General features: G+C 39.1%; 1 protein-coding gene across 1 annotated transcript in view; it reads right to left on the bottom strand.

Moving 5' to 3' along the window:
• Positions 1-1757: 1757 nt before the first annotated feature.
• The window catches only part of DCLK3 (doublecortin like kinase 3), a 30317-nt gene continuing 11884 nt past the window's right edge, over positions 1758-20190 (bottom strand). Inside the window, exons 2-5 of the mRNA XM_036406648.1 lie at positions 17025-18913; positions 8793-8925; positions 7717-7884; positions 1758-6761 (exon numbers count right to left, since the gene is read on the bottom strand). Coding sequence (XP_036262541.1) covers positions 6565-6761; positions 7717-7884; positions 8793-8925; positions 17025-18913 — 2387 coding nt within the window. The 3' untranslated portion in view covers positions 1758-6564. The remainder of the gene's footprint in view (positions 6762-7716; positions 7885-8792; positions 8926-17024; positions 18914-20190) is intronic.

Genomic DNA, 20190 nt, shown 5'->3' with positions numbered 1-20190 from the left:
AATATTTTGGCCAATATGTTTCCAGGCAAGCTGAAATTATTAAGATGTATTTGACCCATTTAGTTTCAGCCTTACACTAGGCACAAAAGTTTCTTCTGAGCTGTTAAATAATACATTTTTATGCTGTAGCAGTGCCATGTCATTGAAACTCAACATTGCAAGCTGGGTAGTTGCAAATGCTTAGGTTCACAAAACTGAACTCTTCTTGAAAATCCAGCAATAAGGTTTTCTTGACAATTTACCATAGCAGGTTAACAATCACACACTTCCATTTTCTAGGCAAATTATCTTCATTGCTGAAATCCTTTATGTTAAACACTATATAAAATGTTTTATGCTGCAATTCTTCATGGGAAATGCCTTCTTACAGTAGAATGGTTGTCACTGAAATTTAGAAAGCTTTATAAAGACAGCAATGACAATTCAGGATTAATCTTTCATATGATTCAATGCATTTTTCCAGTGGTTATAAGGAGCACCCCTTTTTCAGACCTACACTCCTTATCCAATCTAGCAATCTCACACAGCTCCAGTTACAGCACTTGCTCAGCCCTACCAAGGTACTTCATGTTCTCACTGCACCAAATATTCTTATTGCTTTAATTTTTTTTTATTTCTTATTGCTTTAATTGCTGAAACACTCTGGGAATAAGTCCTGTATTTCTCTGGTTTTTAAAATGCTTCCAGCTCTTCATATCAGTTTCTAAATTTGGAAAACAAAATATATTTCCAATGACAGTTTAAGGTTATTAGCTTTACTTTTTCTGATTTTCCAATTTCTAGTTTGTCAACAGTTCTAATTTAAAAAGAAAAAAATCTACAAGAATACAACATACAACATCTGATTTTTATGATAATCACACAAATTTGTTGCACTGCTGGACTCTGCCTTCAACTACTTCTGACACAGAAAATACATCTGAATCCCACTCCTTACAGCAAAGCATTAAATCAGATTTAATTAGCTGCCTATACAAATTGTTAAAATGAAGTGCAATAAATTTGTGTGATTATCATAAAAGTCAGTCATTCCAAAGAGTTTACTGTTATTCTTAGGGTAATGAGGAGGCTGTGATGTCTTTAAGGACCAATATGCAGTAAAATTTTCTCCCTGGCATCCACTTTGTCACACATGCTCACATGCAGAGAGGGTAGCTTCTTCAAAACCACCACCAATATCCTAGACACAGTTTTATTTCCACTGCTTCAGTAGATACTGCAGGCGTGCAGGAAAATACGATTTTTAATAACAGAACTGAAATGTACACAAGCTACTAAGAAAGAGTCTCCTTTGAAAAAGCCACTTTTTGCAAGCAACTCCATTTCAAACAGAATGCCTGTTTCCACAAAGAAAGCAAACCTTTTTCTAAACAAACTTGAATTTTACAGAAAATGATTTAATGATGGGAGAAATCAGTCCTGTATGCATTAAGCATAAGTGAAGCTGAGTCTGCTTGTCCTGATGGCTCTAACAACCCAGCTTATAAGAATAAGACAATATAGGACAAAAAATGTAGTAGGATAAATCTCAGTTCCAGTTCTGCAAAGATTTGTGCTGGTTTTAATGGGATTACATGCAGCAGCAAAGAAAAACACAGCTGTAAGTATTCAAAGGACTGCAGCATTAGAACAGGTTGTGCTACTCATAAATGAAGGTATACACAATACTTAACCGAAATTGCAAACCTTTTAAAACAAGCATTTCCAACTAGATACATTGCCAGAAGGTAAAAAAAAAATAACAAAACAATTCAAAATACTTGGCCACACATTTGTTTCGCAATTTATTGGAAAGAACTGAAACATAACATTTACTGTATAGTTTACCTTTATTGGAGGTCAGGGGGAGGAATAACAACTTTTCTGCTGAAGTCTACAATGTATTTTAATTTAGAAAATTACACCTTCAGCCAAGTTACAAATAAACCATATTGTAGAACAAACAGTGCCATTATACACTGTCAGCCCAGTTAAAGTGCCCATAATTCCTTTCAGGAACAAGAATGTCAACAGTGAAGTATTACTTGTGGACTTAAAAAAGACAGAAAAATGCATGCCCAGAAATTTAAAAAGCATTTTCCTTACATTGCTTAAATTAAAAGAAATCCAGGTGACAGAAGAAATTATAGGAAAAATATTTAAGAGTGATACTTATGTGTCTTTGGGAAAATCACTTTATAAGCACAGCAAATTTACTATAATGTCAAGCAGACTGAATACCTCCCCAAATCTGAGTACTTGCCAAAAAGCAAGCAGTTGACTCCTGAAAGTTCACTTTAACAAGAGGACCAAATCCCAAGAGGCCTAAGCTCAGGGGATAACATCCCACTATCCCTCCATCACCTTACAGCCAAAAGTTGCAGTAACAGAGATGCAGGAAATCCACCTCTAATTCCAGTCAGAAGCGAGGTGGCTGATTTGATGTTGGAGTCTAGCTATTCTACACAGCTGCTAAACAATCTTAGATTAAGAAGGTCCCTGAATAAAAGTCTGTGTCTCAGAGGAAAGAGACTCTGCTGTACTGCCAAGCTTCAATCACAGGTCTCCTGGGCACACATTTTTAAATATTAGGAGACTAAATATATGAGCAATGACCGAATTCCCATTGTACATTTTCAGGCAGTTATGCACCATGCAGTGTGAAGAACCAGTCTTTTGCAGTTTCACATGCCTAAACATTTCCAAGATTTTTTGCTCATTCCCATTTCTAATGCCAGAATTTCCTGAAGAAAAGCATATTAACATGTGAAGATTTCACCATGTTTCAATAATGGGAGTGATCCAAGGGGATAAGAGGCCAATGACAGGAGGCAGATGACAGTTAATAGAAAGTATGTAGGTGAGGTCTAGGGGCAATGAAATGTAACAGCATATGGGAAAGTGAAGAAGCTGACCTTGGTGGCAAATGGAGGGGATACCCAGGGACCACTTTATCTTCAGGCAGTTGAAAAGCTAAAAAAGCAACTCTGTCTATTAGGCATGTGTTTTACTACAAAATGAAACACTGATGACTCAATTCTACATGCCTGGATCTTTGTGCTTGCTTCAAGTCTGAGACATGAAAATATGCAATCATGCTTAAAAGCTGCAACCAACTAAAGAAGAGCCAAGTCAATGGTTAAAGTTGATGGAGAGCCTCTGGTTTCTAAAAGGAGAATATTTTTTGAATAGTCAATACGAGATAGCAAAGAAATAACTCTGGAATAACTAGAACTTGATCAGTATCTCCGTTTTGAGTTAGGAACCAAACAATATCTTTTAAGAGGCATGAAAGGATTCCTACTCAGCTAAATTGCTAAAGCTTGCAGCAAACAAACAGGTTCTTGCCTTCTATTGCCTTAGACCCAACAAATCCTCTGGAAGTAGAACTTTCCTGTTGAGGTCTGCAATATTAATTAATATGTTGCACTTAGCTCTTGCAGGCAGGGTTGTTTTTCCTGGTGACATATTCAGACTCTCTTCATTGTTAGTATTTAAAGAGATGAGGACACCAAAACTTGTTTTATTTTCAGTGGAATATAAAACCTAATCTAATCTAATCCAATCACAAAGATTTAAGGAGGGGCAAGAAGGGATATCTTACTAACATATCAGCAAGAATTTCCTTGGAGTCTATAATCTCCCCCAGCTCTGAGCTTCCTCAGACATACTGTAGAGAAAGGAACCAATCAAGAAATGAAAATATTAAGGGGAAGATGACTCCAGAACCCAAGGAGACAATATACCTTAGAAAAACCTCAGAAAAAGAAGAATAGTGATAATCCTCAATCACAGAGTGTGAACATGGTTCATATATTGGAAACCCTCTTACAGAGCATAAAGATCAGGTCTTCATTGGAATGTCATACAGAGGGAAAAGCCTGAGAAAAGGCAGTAGGAGATGAGAGGGGATTTTCACCATTTTTTGTCTTAGTCCAGCCTAATATTACTTTCAACACCAGCAAGCAAAGCTTGAGGCTGAGCTCTCCAAAATCATATGGGTTTTCATTGCTACAAATAAATTAAACCGTAATGTTCGGGCACCTGGACTCCCTTGGACAGCACAGAGGCAGAGCAAGAACAGTGGAAGCAACAAGAGAAAAGAAGGAATAATGAAGCAGGAGAGAAAGAAAGAAGTAAAAACCCTGAGAAGCACCTGGAAGCTTTTTCAGCCTCCAACCTGAAGGAGGAGGGCCTAATGCCACACATCTATTAGCAACAGTGACAAACCTGTGCCTCAGCACTGCCACAGCAGCATCTGCACTTACAGGTGCCCTGCAGTGACCACCTGGCACAGTCCATGTTTAGCCTGTCTGGAACACAGAGAACATGAAAGAAAAACAAAATCATTGAAAAAATAATTACTTTTATAATCACTACAAGCAAATTCTCCATCTTCTGCACTATGAATAAGGCTGCAGACAGGTTCTTAAAGGTGAAAAAGGCAACTTGTAACACAATCTCTAAACTTTCAGATTCATTGTTGATTAAATACTTTTTGTCACTTCAGACTTTATTCCTAAACAACTATATTAAAAATAAGATAATTACAAAATATAATATTGCACATCAGAAGCTATTTTTCCACAGTTTCCTATCCAAAATAGACTTAAATTGACAGAGGATACATTATTACTAGTACTCAATTACAATGTAATGCTTTTATAATATAAGGTTACATTAGGTTCCCTTAACTCAGGGAAGCACTTAAATCCATTCTTGTTTTCAGGAAAAGGAAAAGTCTTCCTGACTCAGAGACTCCAAAGCAGAAGTATGACATATCACAGAGCTACTATTTGGGCATACAGAGAAGAATTGATTGGTTTGTTTCACCAATTCTTGAACTCCACAGCAAGTCTTATTCCAGTAAGTATTAGAAATAAGCTAATTCAATTTAAAGTGCAATTCTCCTTTAAGAGTCAAGTGATCTCTACTTTTATACATAATTCTTGCAGAAAAACAGTCACAAGATGAAACAGAAACGTGATGACAGCACCCTACACTTTTTGGTTATTCAGCAAGTTCACACAAAATATTAGCACTCACCAAAAAATAATATTCTGGTTTTATATAGTTGTGAAAATGTTCCACTGATTCTGAAATGCTTCTGACATTTCTCACTATGAAATACATAGGCAGAGCAGCAGCTCTCCAAGTGTAAAACACCTTCCTTCATTTCTACAGGCTGTGTATTCAGTGCCAACACCCCTGACATTCTAACATCAATATTATTTGCTAGCACATAGAACTTGAGGATAAAGAATTATAAAATGGAAAACTCAAGTGCTTTTTGAATTTAATTAATTAATCAAATGTTCTGAGATTCAAAAGCTGGTCTAGGTCAAGGCCCCTCTCTGGGCTGTAATTTTCCCCCACAGAATTTCTTTAAAACTGCATCCAATAAAAATATTAAAAACCACATGCAATAGAGCATCTGACGCTTCCCCTGGGAGACCTTTCCACAGCCAACAAGTTGTTTTTCCTCAAGTTGGATTTTCATTTAATTTCATCCCATTGCGTATTCTCATGGAAGCAAGGAGAAAAGGTCACAGTGAGGGCAAGAGATGGAAAAACCCAACCAACTAAACAAAACAATTGCTAAACTACACTGAAAAAGTGTGATGATGAAAGGGAAACTATGAAGGCAAGGGTTAATTTTAGTCACAACTTCCAAGCTTTTTCTTCTCCACCAGCATGGAAAAGTCACAGATGCACATGGATGTCTCCAAGAGGGAAAAAATTCAATATGGAAAATTAACTGAGTTAACATTTCATAATTATGATTTTGGGAAAAGAAGCAAAGTGCCCTTAGAACTGCTTAACTTCCTACTGCCCAGAGGAGGAAGAAAACCTCTTTGAAACTTGTTATTATTTGAATCTTGAAAAGGTGTCAGCCATATCTTCATTTTCTAAAAACAAATGAAACCTACATAGTACACAGCACCACCTTCTTGTAACAGGAACATTGGACCATCTATTACCCTGAACAACCAATGAAAGATGTCGCCAAAGGAGATTTCATAAAACATCAGATTTACTCAATAAGGGTTTGTATCCCCTCACAACCTAATAAATACAGTATCTGGCTGTTTATTTACTATATCCTACAGCTCAACAATTTATTTACTTTTTATTCTTCCTTCTCTGTGGCTAGAAGGAATTAGTGAAAAGACTCTTTAAAGAATTAGTGCAAGACGTGTATGCAGACAGCTATTTTGAAAACATTACAAACACAAAACTCCTGGAGGATATCATACAAAAAGGATGAAAGAAGATTCACCACTAGTGTGAGTCACAGAAGCAAAATTTGTAAAAGATGTAAAAGCCCTAATAAGTAATTAAAGAAAAAGAATAGACACCCTCCAGAATTTATCTAGACCCCGCTGCTTTCAACAGAGAGAAAGCAAGTAACATCAGAGGAGGTGGATGTGAATGTGATCTCTGTCCTTCAGAATCTCAGAATCAAAAAAAAAGGCATGGCAATAGCCACCAACAGCTACACATTAAATTCCCAATTCATTTTGAAAAGAAAACATAAATGATTTGTTAATCAATAAAAAGAAGACAAAATGAGCTTGAAAGATTTCATGTGTCCTCATTAACAACTTCCTTTCGGCGCTGGGCCCGGAAATGGCGCTCGATGTTGATTGTCACTTCCCTCTGCAGATTCCTGCTGTTGGTTTTCCCAGCTGTTCTGATCCAGGGGTGCTGAAGTACCTGACGTGCTGTGTAGCGCTTCTGGGGATCCACTATCAACAGCCTGGTGATGAGGTCTTTTGCTGCTATTATGGAAGAAAGCAAAGGAGAGAGGGGTGAAGCACGGTGGTGTGCAACATGCTCCAGGATGTGCAATCCTGTGCAATGTGCTCTAGCACGACCCTGCTTGAGCAGGGTGTTTGAAACACATCACCCACTGTGGTCACTTCCAACCTTACCATTCTGTGATGGTGACAGTTATACCCACACAAAATGTCCTTCTTGCTTTTTTCATTAGTTTTACCATGGTTTTTGTAACTATCCCCAGGAGCTATTCTAAAAACTGCAGTTAGAGTTAGTGACAGAAAATATTAAATCTCCATGACTGATGTCATTCTCCCCTTCAGAAACAGAGGAGAAAGTGAAGGGAATTTAATCTCAAAAGTGTGCTGGAGGCATCTGGCTGAGTGTTCACATTCACAGGAATGAGCACTGGCTATCTCATCTATTATAAGACATAAATGTTGTAAAATGCTGTGGAACGAGTCCTTTAAAAGACTGTACAGGGATTAAAGGAGTTCTAGGGTTTCTGATTTTGAAGAGTGCACAAAAGACACTGTACTAGACTGTGAGAAAGAAAAAACTACTATGTGCAGACCCCACTGTCAATAGGAAATTGACACTGTGTTCTCCAGGACAAGGGTTTCATTCCCAGCTTTTGAGATTTTTTTTATAACATTCTTACAATCTAACATAGCCCTTGAGATTATTTTGACACCTTTTTCTGCAGAGACACATACACAAGATGAGGAAAATCCTTGCTTTTGCTTACAGAGGGAGGAATTGAGGACTCCATTAAAGCATGCTGAACTAATATGCAGAAACACAGGCATTGATATACCAGAGTACTAAATTCACATTTAAAGCACAGATTCACACAAGAGAGACCCATAAAACACCCCAAGTTGATGAAGCTCACTTCCCTGAAAAAAGGAAAGAAGACTGCCGCTTCTCAGATCTACTGTACGTGCAGAATCTTACCTGCAGAAATATTGTCCCAGTAAGGGGATAGGAACTCGTAGTGACCCAGCTGTATGATCTGAAACAGCTCCTCTTGATCACGGTCCTGACTGCGGAAAGGGGGAAAACCGCAGAGCAGGATGTAAAGGATCACACCAGCTGCCCACATGTCTACTTCGAGGCCATAGCCTAAGGAAGAAGGGACAAACCATGTCCTGTTTTAGAAAGAAAACTCACAACTGCAAAGGAACTGTTTCTTCGAAATAGAATGAAAAAGCAACACAGAACCTCTGCTCAGTTCCTCAAAAAGAAGAGGTGAGCAAAAGAATGAGTGGCTGGTACACCACGCTTACAAGCTGCCCATTATTAGCTACAGCTCTCACAGAGTCTCTCTTTTCCACAACATGTTTCACAAACACTGTCTCACAAGGCCAGTGTCAACTGGAGACTAATTGAGAAAACAGGGCACGTATTTCTAAAATAGTCACCCTCAGATTCCCTTCAAAAAAGAACTAAGAGTGCCAAGTTTCCATTGAAATTGGATATAACCGGAGATGTGCAACCCAGCTCCACAGAACAAAAGCCAGAAATAGATTTGTTTGAGTCACCAACAAAACTGACTTCTTTCCAGATCTGAATCTTTTTGGAGATGAAATCTTCAAAATTCCTTGTGATGCAAAACATGTTTTGAAATGTTAAAGAGTTTTAACATACATGTTCACAATGACTTGGCATCATCAGGGGATTTGGAAAGTTGTTTGGATTACAGTTATGAAATGGGGCTGGCTACTCTTAGGTTATAACATGAACTTTTGGTCATTTTCCCCCCTTCAGCTATTATTATCTATGATATTTTATGGCTTTTCTGCTTGGAAGTGAGTGATATATTAGCACAGACACTAATAATGCAAATATAACTGATGCCATGCTCATGTTTGTTAAAAACTAAGAAGTTTCCTTTCCCAAATTACACTGCTAGCCAACCTCCTACCCTGAAAAGATATTTCAGTAGGTTGAAACATTCTGGACTACTTCCATTATTAGAAAGTTCAGCATAATTGAAAGATTTATGACAAATTAAAAATATATACACTCACCCTTCTCAGCAAGTATTTCAGGAGCAACATACGTTGGTGTTCCACAGACAGTAAATATGGGTTTTGTAACCTGCTTAGCAAGGCCGAAATCTGCCAGTTTCAGTGTAGTAGATTTATCTGCATTGTGCTGAACCTATATCCAAACAAAATACATAGATATGTTTAGTCCAGATGCATTTTAAAACAGCAAAATATAAAGGAAGCAGAAAATTAAACAGGAGGGAGTCTAATAATAGTATTAATAATGGAAACAGTCTTCAGTACACGGCTCTTTTCCCCCCCACACTAAGAGGGTTCATTTATTTAAGAGGATAAGTATTTATTTAAGAGGATAAGCAATTATGGAAAAAAGATAACTTTGCTCTACAAACTCTGGCACACTGCAATTTCCAAGAAATTAATAGAAGGAACACAAAAAATAATTGAGAGTCAATTAAATACTATTATTTCCTCTTGAGAAAATAAACTGTACTTTTTCCCTGGGAAAGCAAAGAAGAATGCTGTGGACTTAAATACAATGAGCCCATGTAAACTGCTGATTTTTTTTTTAGCCCCAGAGAGCAACTAAGTACCACACAACTGCTCAGTCACTCATCCCCCATCTGCCCACAGTGGGATGGGAAGGAGAACCCAAAACACAGTGGGTTAAGATAAGAACAATTCAATAATTGAAATTATTAAAGTATTATAATAATAATAACAGTAGGAATGGTAACAACTACAATGAGAAGGGGGACAGGGAGAGAGAGTGAGAGCAAGAGAAAGAGAAAGGAATAAAACCCAGGAGAAAAACAAGTGCTGCACAATACAATTGCTCACAGCCCACTGATCCCCAGCTCAGCCTGTCCCCCAGCACAGCCCAGCAGCTCCTGGCCAACTCTCCTCACTTTATTTACTGAGCATAATGTTCCATGGCATGCAATATGCTTTTGGGTCAGCTGCCCTGGCCATGTTCCCTCCCAACTTTTGGTACACCTGAAACCTGGCAGAGAATGTGACACTGAGAATTCCTTGACCTAGGATAAGCAGTGCTGAGCAACAACCAAAACATCAGTGTGTTATTAACATTATTCTCATACTAAATCCAAAGTACAGCACTGTACCAGCTAAAACCAAGACACATGGAAAGTGTATCTCCATCATGCTGGTCTAACAACAAAATACAAACCAACAAAAGCTTATGTTCTTTCCAAATTACTCTGCTACTCTACCTGCTGCCCTGAAACTAGGTTATTAATGGTCACCACACAGCAAGAGTTATAGAAATAGTTTTCGTGCAGAATGACCTTCTAATTGGGCCTTTTCAGCAGTTTTCATCTCCTACATCCACCTGGCAAGTAGTCAAAACATCTTCTCCAATTCTAATTTTGTATGCACTGGTCTTTAGCATTACTTTATAATGCAGTTAATGAAGGGTTATTTTAAGAAACGAAATGTTAATGACATAGACAGTGGGATTGAGCACACCCTCAGCAAGCTGGCAAGCAACACCAGGCTGAGTGATGAGTTTGACATGTCTGGAGGATGGGATGTCATCCAGAGGCACCTGAACAAGCTCAAGAAGGTTGAGCCTTGTGAGGTTCAACAAGGACAAGTGCAGGGTCCTACACCTGAGCTGGAGCAATCCCAGGTATCAATACAGACTGGGTTATTGATTGAGAGCAGCCCTGTGAACAGCAATTTGGAGTAGCTGGTGGATGAAAAACTGGAATGAGCTGGCAATGTGCAGTTGCAGTCCAGAACACCAACGATATCCTGGGCTGCATCCAAAGCAGCATGGCCAGCAGGGCAAGGGAGGTGATTCTGCCTCTCTGCTCCGCTGAGACCGCACATGCAGAGCTGCATCAGCTCTGGGGTCCCAGCACAGGAAGGACATGGACCTGTTGGAGTGAGTCCAGGGGAGGGTCAGGGAAGAAGGATGGAGCACCCCTCCTGTGAGGAAAGGCTGCAAGAGTTGTGGTTGTTCAGCCTGAAGAAAAGAAGGTTCCAGACAGACCTTATTGTGGCCTTTCAATAATTAAAGTAAGATGGGGACAGGCTTTTTAGCAGGGCCTGCAGCAATAAGACAAGGGGCAGTAACTTTAAACTGAAGGAGAGTAGATTCAGACTAGACACTAAAAAGTAATATTTTAGGATGAAGATAGCAAAACACCAGAACAGGTTGCCCACAGACGCAGTAGATACTCTATGCCTGGGAACATTCAAGTCAGGCTGGACAGGGCTCTGAGCAACCTGGTCTAGTTGAGATGTCCCTGCTCATTACAAGGGCTTGGGCCAGATGACCTTTAAAGGTCTCTTCCAACTCAAATCATTCCAAGATTCCATATTCAAAGGTGAAGTAATAAACAATGCAGCAGTATAATTATATAAATCAGTATGCTTAATACTAGTGACTGACACTCAAATATTCTTTGAGAGGTAAAAAAAAGTAATTCATTTCCTTTAAATGAAAAACTGTTTGTCCCTGGAACTATGGGGAACAGACCAACAGCTAAAATGTCGACAAAAAGGCCAAGTAAACCTGGAGGTGGTTTTGAATGGACAAACTGGAATGTAATGTGACAGGTATACTCTGTGCTTTAATTCCTCATAGTTCATCATCATGGCTTAAGAAAGCCAAGAATTCAGGATGGTCTTTATTACCAGATAACTAAAGGCATAGATGTGACAACATTTGCTCTTATACATTACAATTGACTAATCCCCATTAATCATCTTTATAGAAACTGTAAGCACGCATCCAATTTTGATTGAGCAAAATGGGTTCGGACTTCTTAGTGGGGCTTTTTTCCTTTTCTTCTTTTTAAGAGAAAAAAGTATTGCATTACAAAATAATACAGTAAAGCCTACTAATCCCTTTTAACCTTTTTTTTTTAAAAATGCACAAAACTGGGAGGAGTGACTGATGCCCCAGAATGCTATGTGGCCATTTAGAAGGATCTCAACAGACCTGAGAGACAGGTAGGGCAAAACCTTTTGAAATTTAACAAAGACAAGTGCAGGCTCCAAAACCTGGGCAGGAATAACCCATGCATCAGTACAGGCTGGGGGCTGGCCAGCTGGAATGCAGCTCTGCAGAGAAGGAGCTGGGGGTCCTGGGGGATGAGAAGTTTTCCATGAACCAGCAGTGCCCTTGTGTACTCTTCTAGTCTTGATTAAGCAAAATATTTTGGCAGGGTTTTTTTGCTGCTCTTCCATGAAAAAATATTTTTCAGTATGAAACTGAAAATAAAGTTTACTACAACCATGCAGTCAAAACTTCTGCAAGAAGAAGCTAAAATGACACAGCCATTTTCTCTATTATATTAGGAAACTATGTGACAATCTTTTGCCATCATGCACTGTGGACACAAACTGACAAAAATGACAAAAAAATTATAAAAGTAACACTTGCTTTGTAGACCATCTATCTATAGAATTTATATTCTACCAATTAGGGGTAATACTAGTAAGATGTTACAAAAATTCACAATTGAAATGCTCAATTTTATATGCAATACAAAAATATGAGCATGAATGTATTTTCCTATTCTATATATATATTTTTTTTATTATATAAAAAAAGCATGTCACATGGAATTTCAACTACCTCCATGCTACTGTACTAAGACAAACAATACTGAAACATTTATATACAATTTTAGAAAACATCAAGGTGGTGGGAAGGGTGGAGAACACAATGGTCTTAATCCCAAAATCTTCAGGAGATTTCTTGCTTTGTTAAATGCACTGCTGCACTTTTTCTTTTCTCAGAATGCCAGACTCCTAATCTCCCATTACAGCACAAGGTGGCAACACAGCACCATCTGTTCTTTCAGGACAAAACCACTGAGCTCCCACTTTACTTAACAAGGGAGCAGGTAGAAACAGCGGGCATGGTGGCTATATTTTCACAACTTTTGACAATCACTTCAGAGACAGCATGTAGCCTGTCAGCAAGCCTGAAAACCTCACCCCAGAACTTCTCAGCAGCTTCACTAACACTGTGCTCAGAACAACTGAGTCAGCTCAAAGAATTCCTTTCATGCCCAACTTCCTACTGTCCAGTCTACCTTTCCATCAGCTGGCATCACCTTGAGCATGCAAGTATGCTTCACTGTAGAAACAAAAGCTTCTCAGATTCTTTTTAATCATTCCCAAGGCCAGACTACTTCCTCATAGCAGTATAACAGAAATGCACAACCTGCTCAAGAGAAATCAAACCTCTGACATCCACGGTACGTATTCCATGCAATGGTGAGAACAAAGCAGAAATAGTGCTGCCTGCCTATAGACTTAATTGAGGTAAGAAGGACCAGTACACTTCATACACTTTCTATAGACAGCCAACTTAGGCCATACAAATACAGCATCTGGTGGCCTTGGACTAAAGGCAGTCAAGTCAATTGCACACTACTTACTCAAATACAGATGACATGTCAGAATATTAGGATATTGCCTGAGGATTTCTAGCTATGCCAGCCATAAAACAAGAAGATTATAACATAAGGGCAAATTCATCTTCAAAGGGGAAAAAAAAATCTTTCTCCTTCTATCCTGTCTGTGGATGACTCCCAGTACTTAATGCTCTTGTTTGAGTTCATATTTACCTTGTGAAATCCATCGGTGTGTTTAGATAATGATCTAAGATATAATAGTTCTCTGTCTGCACATGTGTATGGTAGCACATATTCTTCTTATGGACATCATGAAAGCCAGTTAGCCCATCTGACATTTTGTATACAGGAAACAGAAAGAGCTTAAGAAAAATTACTGCTTACACATTTGAGTTTCAGACATCCCCTGCTGCTAGCTAGAAGAATCTCTATGAAAAATCTTACAGAAAATTCTGGAAGTTATGACAGGTAAGTGGTTAAACAGGAGTTTGACTCACATGCACTCAGGAAACTGGCAGTGCTTTGTATGTATGTAAATAGTGTTGGAAAATGGACAGTCCTTTGTATATATGTAAATAGTGTCACAAAGTTCAAAGGCAGAAAGTTCTCACACATACATGAAAACTTGCAAGACAGAAAAAGGTGCAGGGGGGCAATCTCAAATGCATAAAAAGCTATAACATTTATGAAGTTTGAGTGTTAAAGAATTAGCACATTAGTTGAGTGTTGATTGTTGAAGAATTAGCACATTAGCATGTGAGGGAAATGTACAACGAGATGAGTACACAATGACAAATACAGCCCTCTCCCTTCCCCCTTTATATCTTTTACAGCTACAACATGGAAAAACAACACCACATTTTGGGCATTAATTTCTCACTCATGAGTGAAGAAATGCCAGCAGCTGTAGAATTAAACAACCCCTTACCAAAAAACCTTGCCAGAAAATCTTGCTCCATGAGGTAGCATGAAAGAAGTGACTGGCTTCATTTGTGAGACCAAACACACCACATTGCCCATCCTTGGCAGCAAAGGTTTTCTTGTTGAACACCTCGTCCTAGATGAGGTGATTCGGCTGGCAGATGGGAGGGAGCCGTAGCAGCTGTCTTCACACCAGCTGTCAAACAGATTTTGTTTTTGTAGCGCAAGTCACCACCCTTCTGCCTCACAGCTACGCTGCGAGGAGCCTGATCAATGTGGGCAGACACGGCAGTGAAAGAGGGAGGGGAAAAAGCAGAGAGGATGATGGTGGCCTGGCACAGAAGTTTATAACTAGAGGACAGTTCCATAAGAGAAGCTGAAGTGTAATGAAGTAATAGCTACACCAAGTTTCCAACCTTCTCTTGTGCCAATAATTTTACAATTTACTAGACATCAAAGAATATTTCTATCTTTTATTCTGTAAGGACAGAAATGGTTTTCCTTCTTTCCCTAGTAGCTTATTTTCATGAAACTTTGGGAAATATTTTTTCCCAGATTGCTACTTTGTAATCTCTTATGGCAATTAACCAGTATGTTTAAAAGTCATTAGGAACAGGGTTAGATTCTCACACAAAGCAGGTTCAGAATAGACATACACATTTCCTTAGTAATATAGACCAAGGATCCTTACTCTTCCACTTCCCATTTTCTTGAAGGGGAAAAACAGTAGATGAAAATTACAAGATCACCTGACCAAAAGAAGACCCAAAGCAGGACAAAAAAGTCAACAGCCTAAAAGTACATACTTACATTTTGACCTTTGTGTACAAAGTCTAGGTAGACTAATTCAAATTTAAACATCCTTGGTGTAAAAAGAGGTATCCCACAAACAGGAACATCTCTGCAGGATGCTGGAACTTGAAGCACTTTGCTTCATCTCCTCATGCTCCTGCTCCACCAACAGCCAATGAACCCATAAAATTTGTTTCAATGCTGTTTGTTACTGTTCAGCACTGGCTGATGGTAAGATTAGTGGCAGCTCTCCTTCCTACTTTGCTGCCCCAGCCACTCTAAGGAGACAGAGGCAGCACACTAAAAAGACAGAAACCCCAGAATCTTGCTCAAAAGGCCTGTCTTTGTAGGAATACTTATCAGATAGCAGGTGACCTATCCAATACTATCAGGACCTTATAAACTCACCTGGCATGGTTGAATAGACATGCTTTTCAAAAGTATACTTTGTGTACATGGTCTCTAATATTGGTGTGCACAGAAAGTTAACAGCAAGTTGAAACTAGAACAGATAAAATTTTATTTCCTGCAGTGTTTAGGTAACACTGTTCTTGCATGGCAGAATACCTACAGTCTGGGAGCTGCTCTGTCCTTCAAAATTGTATTCTGACTTTCAGAATGGGTAACATGATTATTTCAGAGCTACACAATGCTGCCACTGCCCAGCATTCTCTGTTTTGCACTTCTGTGAACTAATGTGAAAACAACCGTAACAGACCTTTATCTTGCCCTTCTTTGCTTATCTACATCACTGTGATGATTATGTATTATAGAGGGAAATGAAGCATCAGATCTCAGGTGTTTCACTGAGCACTAGCTTATTTTCAGCAAATAGGAAAGAGCAGGACCTGGTTCATAATGGAAAATCAGCTTCTGGAAAAAGCCATGCAGTTCTTTGTGAAGTTTTGTTCAAACTTTGTGCAAACAAAACACAAAAGCAGGGCCTACAAGCCCACTTCTTCCTGCAAACTAGCCAGTTGCATTCACTGCATTCAGAGTTGCATTCATTCTTTTATTTACACAGAAATCACACACCAAAGATTTTCATTAAACTACGCAGGATTCACAGCAGGACCTAATAAAGATGCTATTGCTTTGTTTAAAGGTTTGGGAGCAAACTGTTCCAGCCTGGCCTTATGCAGCCTCTGCATTATCCTTGAGGCTACCCTGCTGCTTTTCTCCAGAAATTCACATTGATCTCTGTGCAAAATTAATTCTCTTAAAAGCACTGAATGGCCCATAGGACTAAATAATCTATTACTTTTTTTGTTTGGCTAACCTTGAACTTCCAAAAAGTTGATAAAATCCAATTTTTTAGAGGCTGGCAAATACTTGCTATTTATCTGTTTATCAGGAAATTTGGAACCCTAATACAAAAGTGTAACACACGCTTAGCAAGGGAGAGTTGTTTACTATTACAGTCCACAATGTGAAGTTCTACAATTGTGAAGTGTCAATACTACAAACATTTCTATGCATATTCACACATGTCAATAACTCTATTGACTTTAGTGCTGGATGCAAAGAATGCAGCCTCAGAAATGTGACGGAAACAAGAATTTTTCTCTTTGGCATGAAGTTACTGTTTGAGCTGACTTTAATGCTGTATTCACCAAAACATTTTACTGTCAGATCATTCAATCAACTGTATAATATTTCTGCTTCTAAGCAAAGAAATTGTCACAAGATAGAAATCACCATATTAGAGGACTAGCACACTAGTCTGCAAGATATACAAATGCAGTGGACAAAAAGTCCAACAGATAAATAAGATAATTTAGCAATTTTAATAACCTTTAGTCTACAAGGAAGATGCTTTATGATTCATCCTTGGACACCTAAAAGTCAGATGCTAAGTAACAGGTTTGATGTCTAAAAAATACAAATGCTCACTACCCCTGAACATCTGATGATTTTTACTTTAATTCCTTTCTACAACCACTGCTATTTGCAATGCACAGCAGATCTATGTAAAGCAAACTGCAATTGTAATTTCACTCCAAAATTGTATCCATTTTTTTAAAAAGCCCTGCCACAGCACATTATTTCTGTATGGGATTTGCTTAAAACAATTCAAAGAACCGTAATTGGAAGGAAAACAAATTCAATTCCTGCACAAATGCAAATGTTTGACAATACTTACCAAGAGATTCTCTGGTTTGAGGTCCCTGTGGACAATGTTCTTGCTGTGAATATAAACCAGGGCTTCACACAGGTCAGTGATCATGACAGCAGCATCATGCTCTGTGAACTTCACACTTTCTATGATTGCATCAAATAAGTCCCCTCCTGGGACATACTCTAAGATTAAGTAGATCTCAGCTTCTGTCTCATACACCTCAATTAAGCTTACTATATTGGGATGAGAGAGACTCCGAATAATGAGGATTTCACTTTCCATCATGTCCTCCTTCCCCATCAGCTTGGATTTATCAACAATTTTCATTGCATAGATCTGATTGGAATCACAGTGGCGGCATTCCTTCACCACTGCAAAGTTCCCATCCCCAATAGTTCTGCCAATCTCATAGTGTTTTTCCACATCAGTTCTGCTTTTAATGGCGTGCCTCCGGCTTGTGCTTTCCAATCCCTGAGTTTTGTTGTCTTCCTTACTCACTCTGCGCTCCCCTGTTTTTTCTCGTCGAGTCACGTCACTCTCTCTACATGTGCCATTCCCCTCTCTTCTGGCAGCTTCCTCTTTAGCCCTTTGTCCCTCTCTGCCCTCTCTATGTGTTTTAGACATTTTCTCAGCATCTCTCAGAGTGTCTTTCTTTAGCCAACCACTTTGGTGCATTACACAGCTACTTCCATTATCTTCCTTCACTTCATGAGATAGCTGGAGCCCTTCTACAGCATTCTTCCTGATTTTTACTACTTCCTTCCCATGGTTTTCATGCTTCTCCACATCCCTTTCTTTCTCAATGCTCCTTTTTTGTTTCTCCAGCCCTTCATTAACAATCCTATGTAGAGGCTTCCACATCCTCCTACTGCCATTATCTTTCCAGCCAACTTCCTCACCCTCCAGACAGGTTTCGGGAGACTTTCGGCTGTTCCTGACTTTTGTATTTCTTTCCACGTGGTACCTCTGACACACACCTGTGTTCAAGTCTCTATTCTCAAATGAGGCCTCTGCCTGCCTTTCTCTCCGTAACTTTTCTCTGGCCTGCCTTTCCTGTTCACATTTCTCACACCTCAACACCTCCTCAGAACTGTCTTCTAAGCCTTCCTCAGGACTCCTCTCATGCTTAAGGTACCTTTCAGATTCTCGTGTTTTTCTAGAAGGCTTCGCTCCATGCTCACCACCCCAGCTCTCTCTAGTCCACTTTTTTTTGGTTCTCATTTTTTCCTCTTGCTTTGTCTTGGTTTGACTTTTTCCTTCATGTCCAGCTACCAGCTGGGAAGACAAGCCTTCGCTGCAGTTCTTGGTCATTTCTGTCTCATCAAAGCCACTGTCTACTTTCGAGGCCTTGTCATACAGCCTGCTCTTCAGTTTTTGGGACTGCTCCTCATTCGTCTGAATGGCAGCACTGGCAGCATAAGGATTTTCAGGATAAAGTTCTTGTAATACCACCTCCAGGTCCTTCAAAGTGAGGGGCTCCTTCCCCATAGCTATGAACGCATCACCTTCCCGGAAGAACTCAGATACACTTCGGATCTCTCTACCTCTCAGATTGTACAGCTTTCTCACACGGTCATTCTTCCAACGAGGAAATCCCAGAGCTTCTGAAATGTCAGCCATCAGCTGCTCAAAGGTCTGCACTGATCTCCTGTTGAGAAGCAAGGTTATCCTCCGGAGCGTGCGTCCCCCGGGCTTCACCACTGTAATTATCCTTGGCTTCACAGGACTGTGCTCTGAATGTATCGTGTGAAAACCATTGTGGGGACTGAAAAATGAGGACCTGTGGCTGCTTTCACCCAAACATGGTTTTTCATAGTTTCCACGACCAACAGGAGGACAAGTCCCATGCAGCTTCCTCTCTTTTGCTTTTGAGCCTGTGTTGCGTGGTGAATGGTCCAACAAGCCTTGGCGTCCTAAGGCAAACAAAAAGCAGAAATATTTATCATTTTGCATCATCAGACCTCTTGCAGCAAGTTTTCTACGTGTCAGTGCGTGTGACCTCAGAGAGTAAGGGTAGGTGACTTCAAGGTTTATAAAGAACTTTTAAATACCACTGAGGAGTATCTCCACATGGTTGCAACTCCGACATTGTCAACTTTGTGAGAAAATCTAAATTCATTTTGTGACAGAGGAAGGTCATTAAAACATAATAATATTGAACAGGAAAAGATATTTCTTCTAAATCCTCACATCTTTCAGAAACCCTCAAAGACTGGCAGGATTGCATCCAGATTGTTTAGTATTCTCTTATTAATACATCTCCCATACACTCACTCAATTCCTTTCTGAACCCAATTGCAATTTTGGCCACTGCAAACCCTGTGGTGACAAGTTGCACAATCAGACTGCATGAAGTAAGATAAACTAATTACTTGTGTTTTAAAATTACCAGATGGCACTCTGTATGCAACCTTACATTTTTATAAATAATTATCTCCTCTTCATTTTCCCTGGACCTTCTATAGCAAGTTAAATAAATTCTTTTTAAAAAACATTACTTTTGCTATAATTTTTACTGTAATTTTATAGGTCATCTAACTGCAATGCAATTTAACTTTTTGCCTTAAAGAAAGGCCATCTTATTTTTGTTTGATAATTGCAGTCATGGTTTTCAAAATTTTGGGTTGACTTTTTACATCTAAAAATTATGTGAAGTCACACCAAGTTCTGAGTATTCTCTGGGAACATTGACATTTCATCTTAGAACATCATCAAAGAAAATGGCACCATTTGTTACGCATAATTGCAAAACAGAAGAACTGAAAACATAACATATGTTTATGGACAAACCAAGCCATAACACAATTCCCTGTCTATCAACAATAAGCTCAGAATAAAAACGTCCCCCAAAAGTATTCTGAGCTGTTGTACTTGCTAGGATTAAAACCTGCTTGCAATGCATTTATTTTCAGCCTCAAGAAATGTACTTTCAGAATGAGATTGCAGAGTGTTTCCACCTCCATTTAATAGCCTTGCTCTTCAGCTGGGAACAAACATTCAATATATACATGCTAACAGGACCAGGACAAAAGGAAACAGCCAGAATGTTTAACGAATCATTACAAGGAAATTTCTGTACACCAATGGCTTATCCCCCAGAAAATCAGGTCCATTTTTGTAATTACTGTGATTCCATAGTCACAGAGCAGTGGCCAAATCCTCAAAGGAAAATCTGCACATATCAGCATCT

This window comes from Molothrus ater, chromosome 1 (genome assembly GCF_012460135.2).
Source record: "Molothrus ater isolate BHLD 08-10-18 breed brown headed cowbird chromosome 1, BPBGC_Mater_1.1, whole genome shotgun sequence".
NCBI classification, from domain to species: domain Eukaryota; kingdom Metazoa; phylum Chordata; class Aves; order Passeriformes; family Icteridae; genus Molothrus; species Molothrus ater.
The sequence above is the reverse complement of the archived record's forward strand: the minus strand, read 5'-3'. Positions and strand labels throughout refer to the sequence as shown.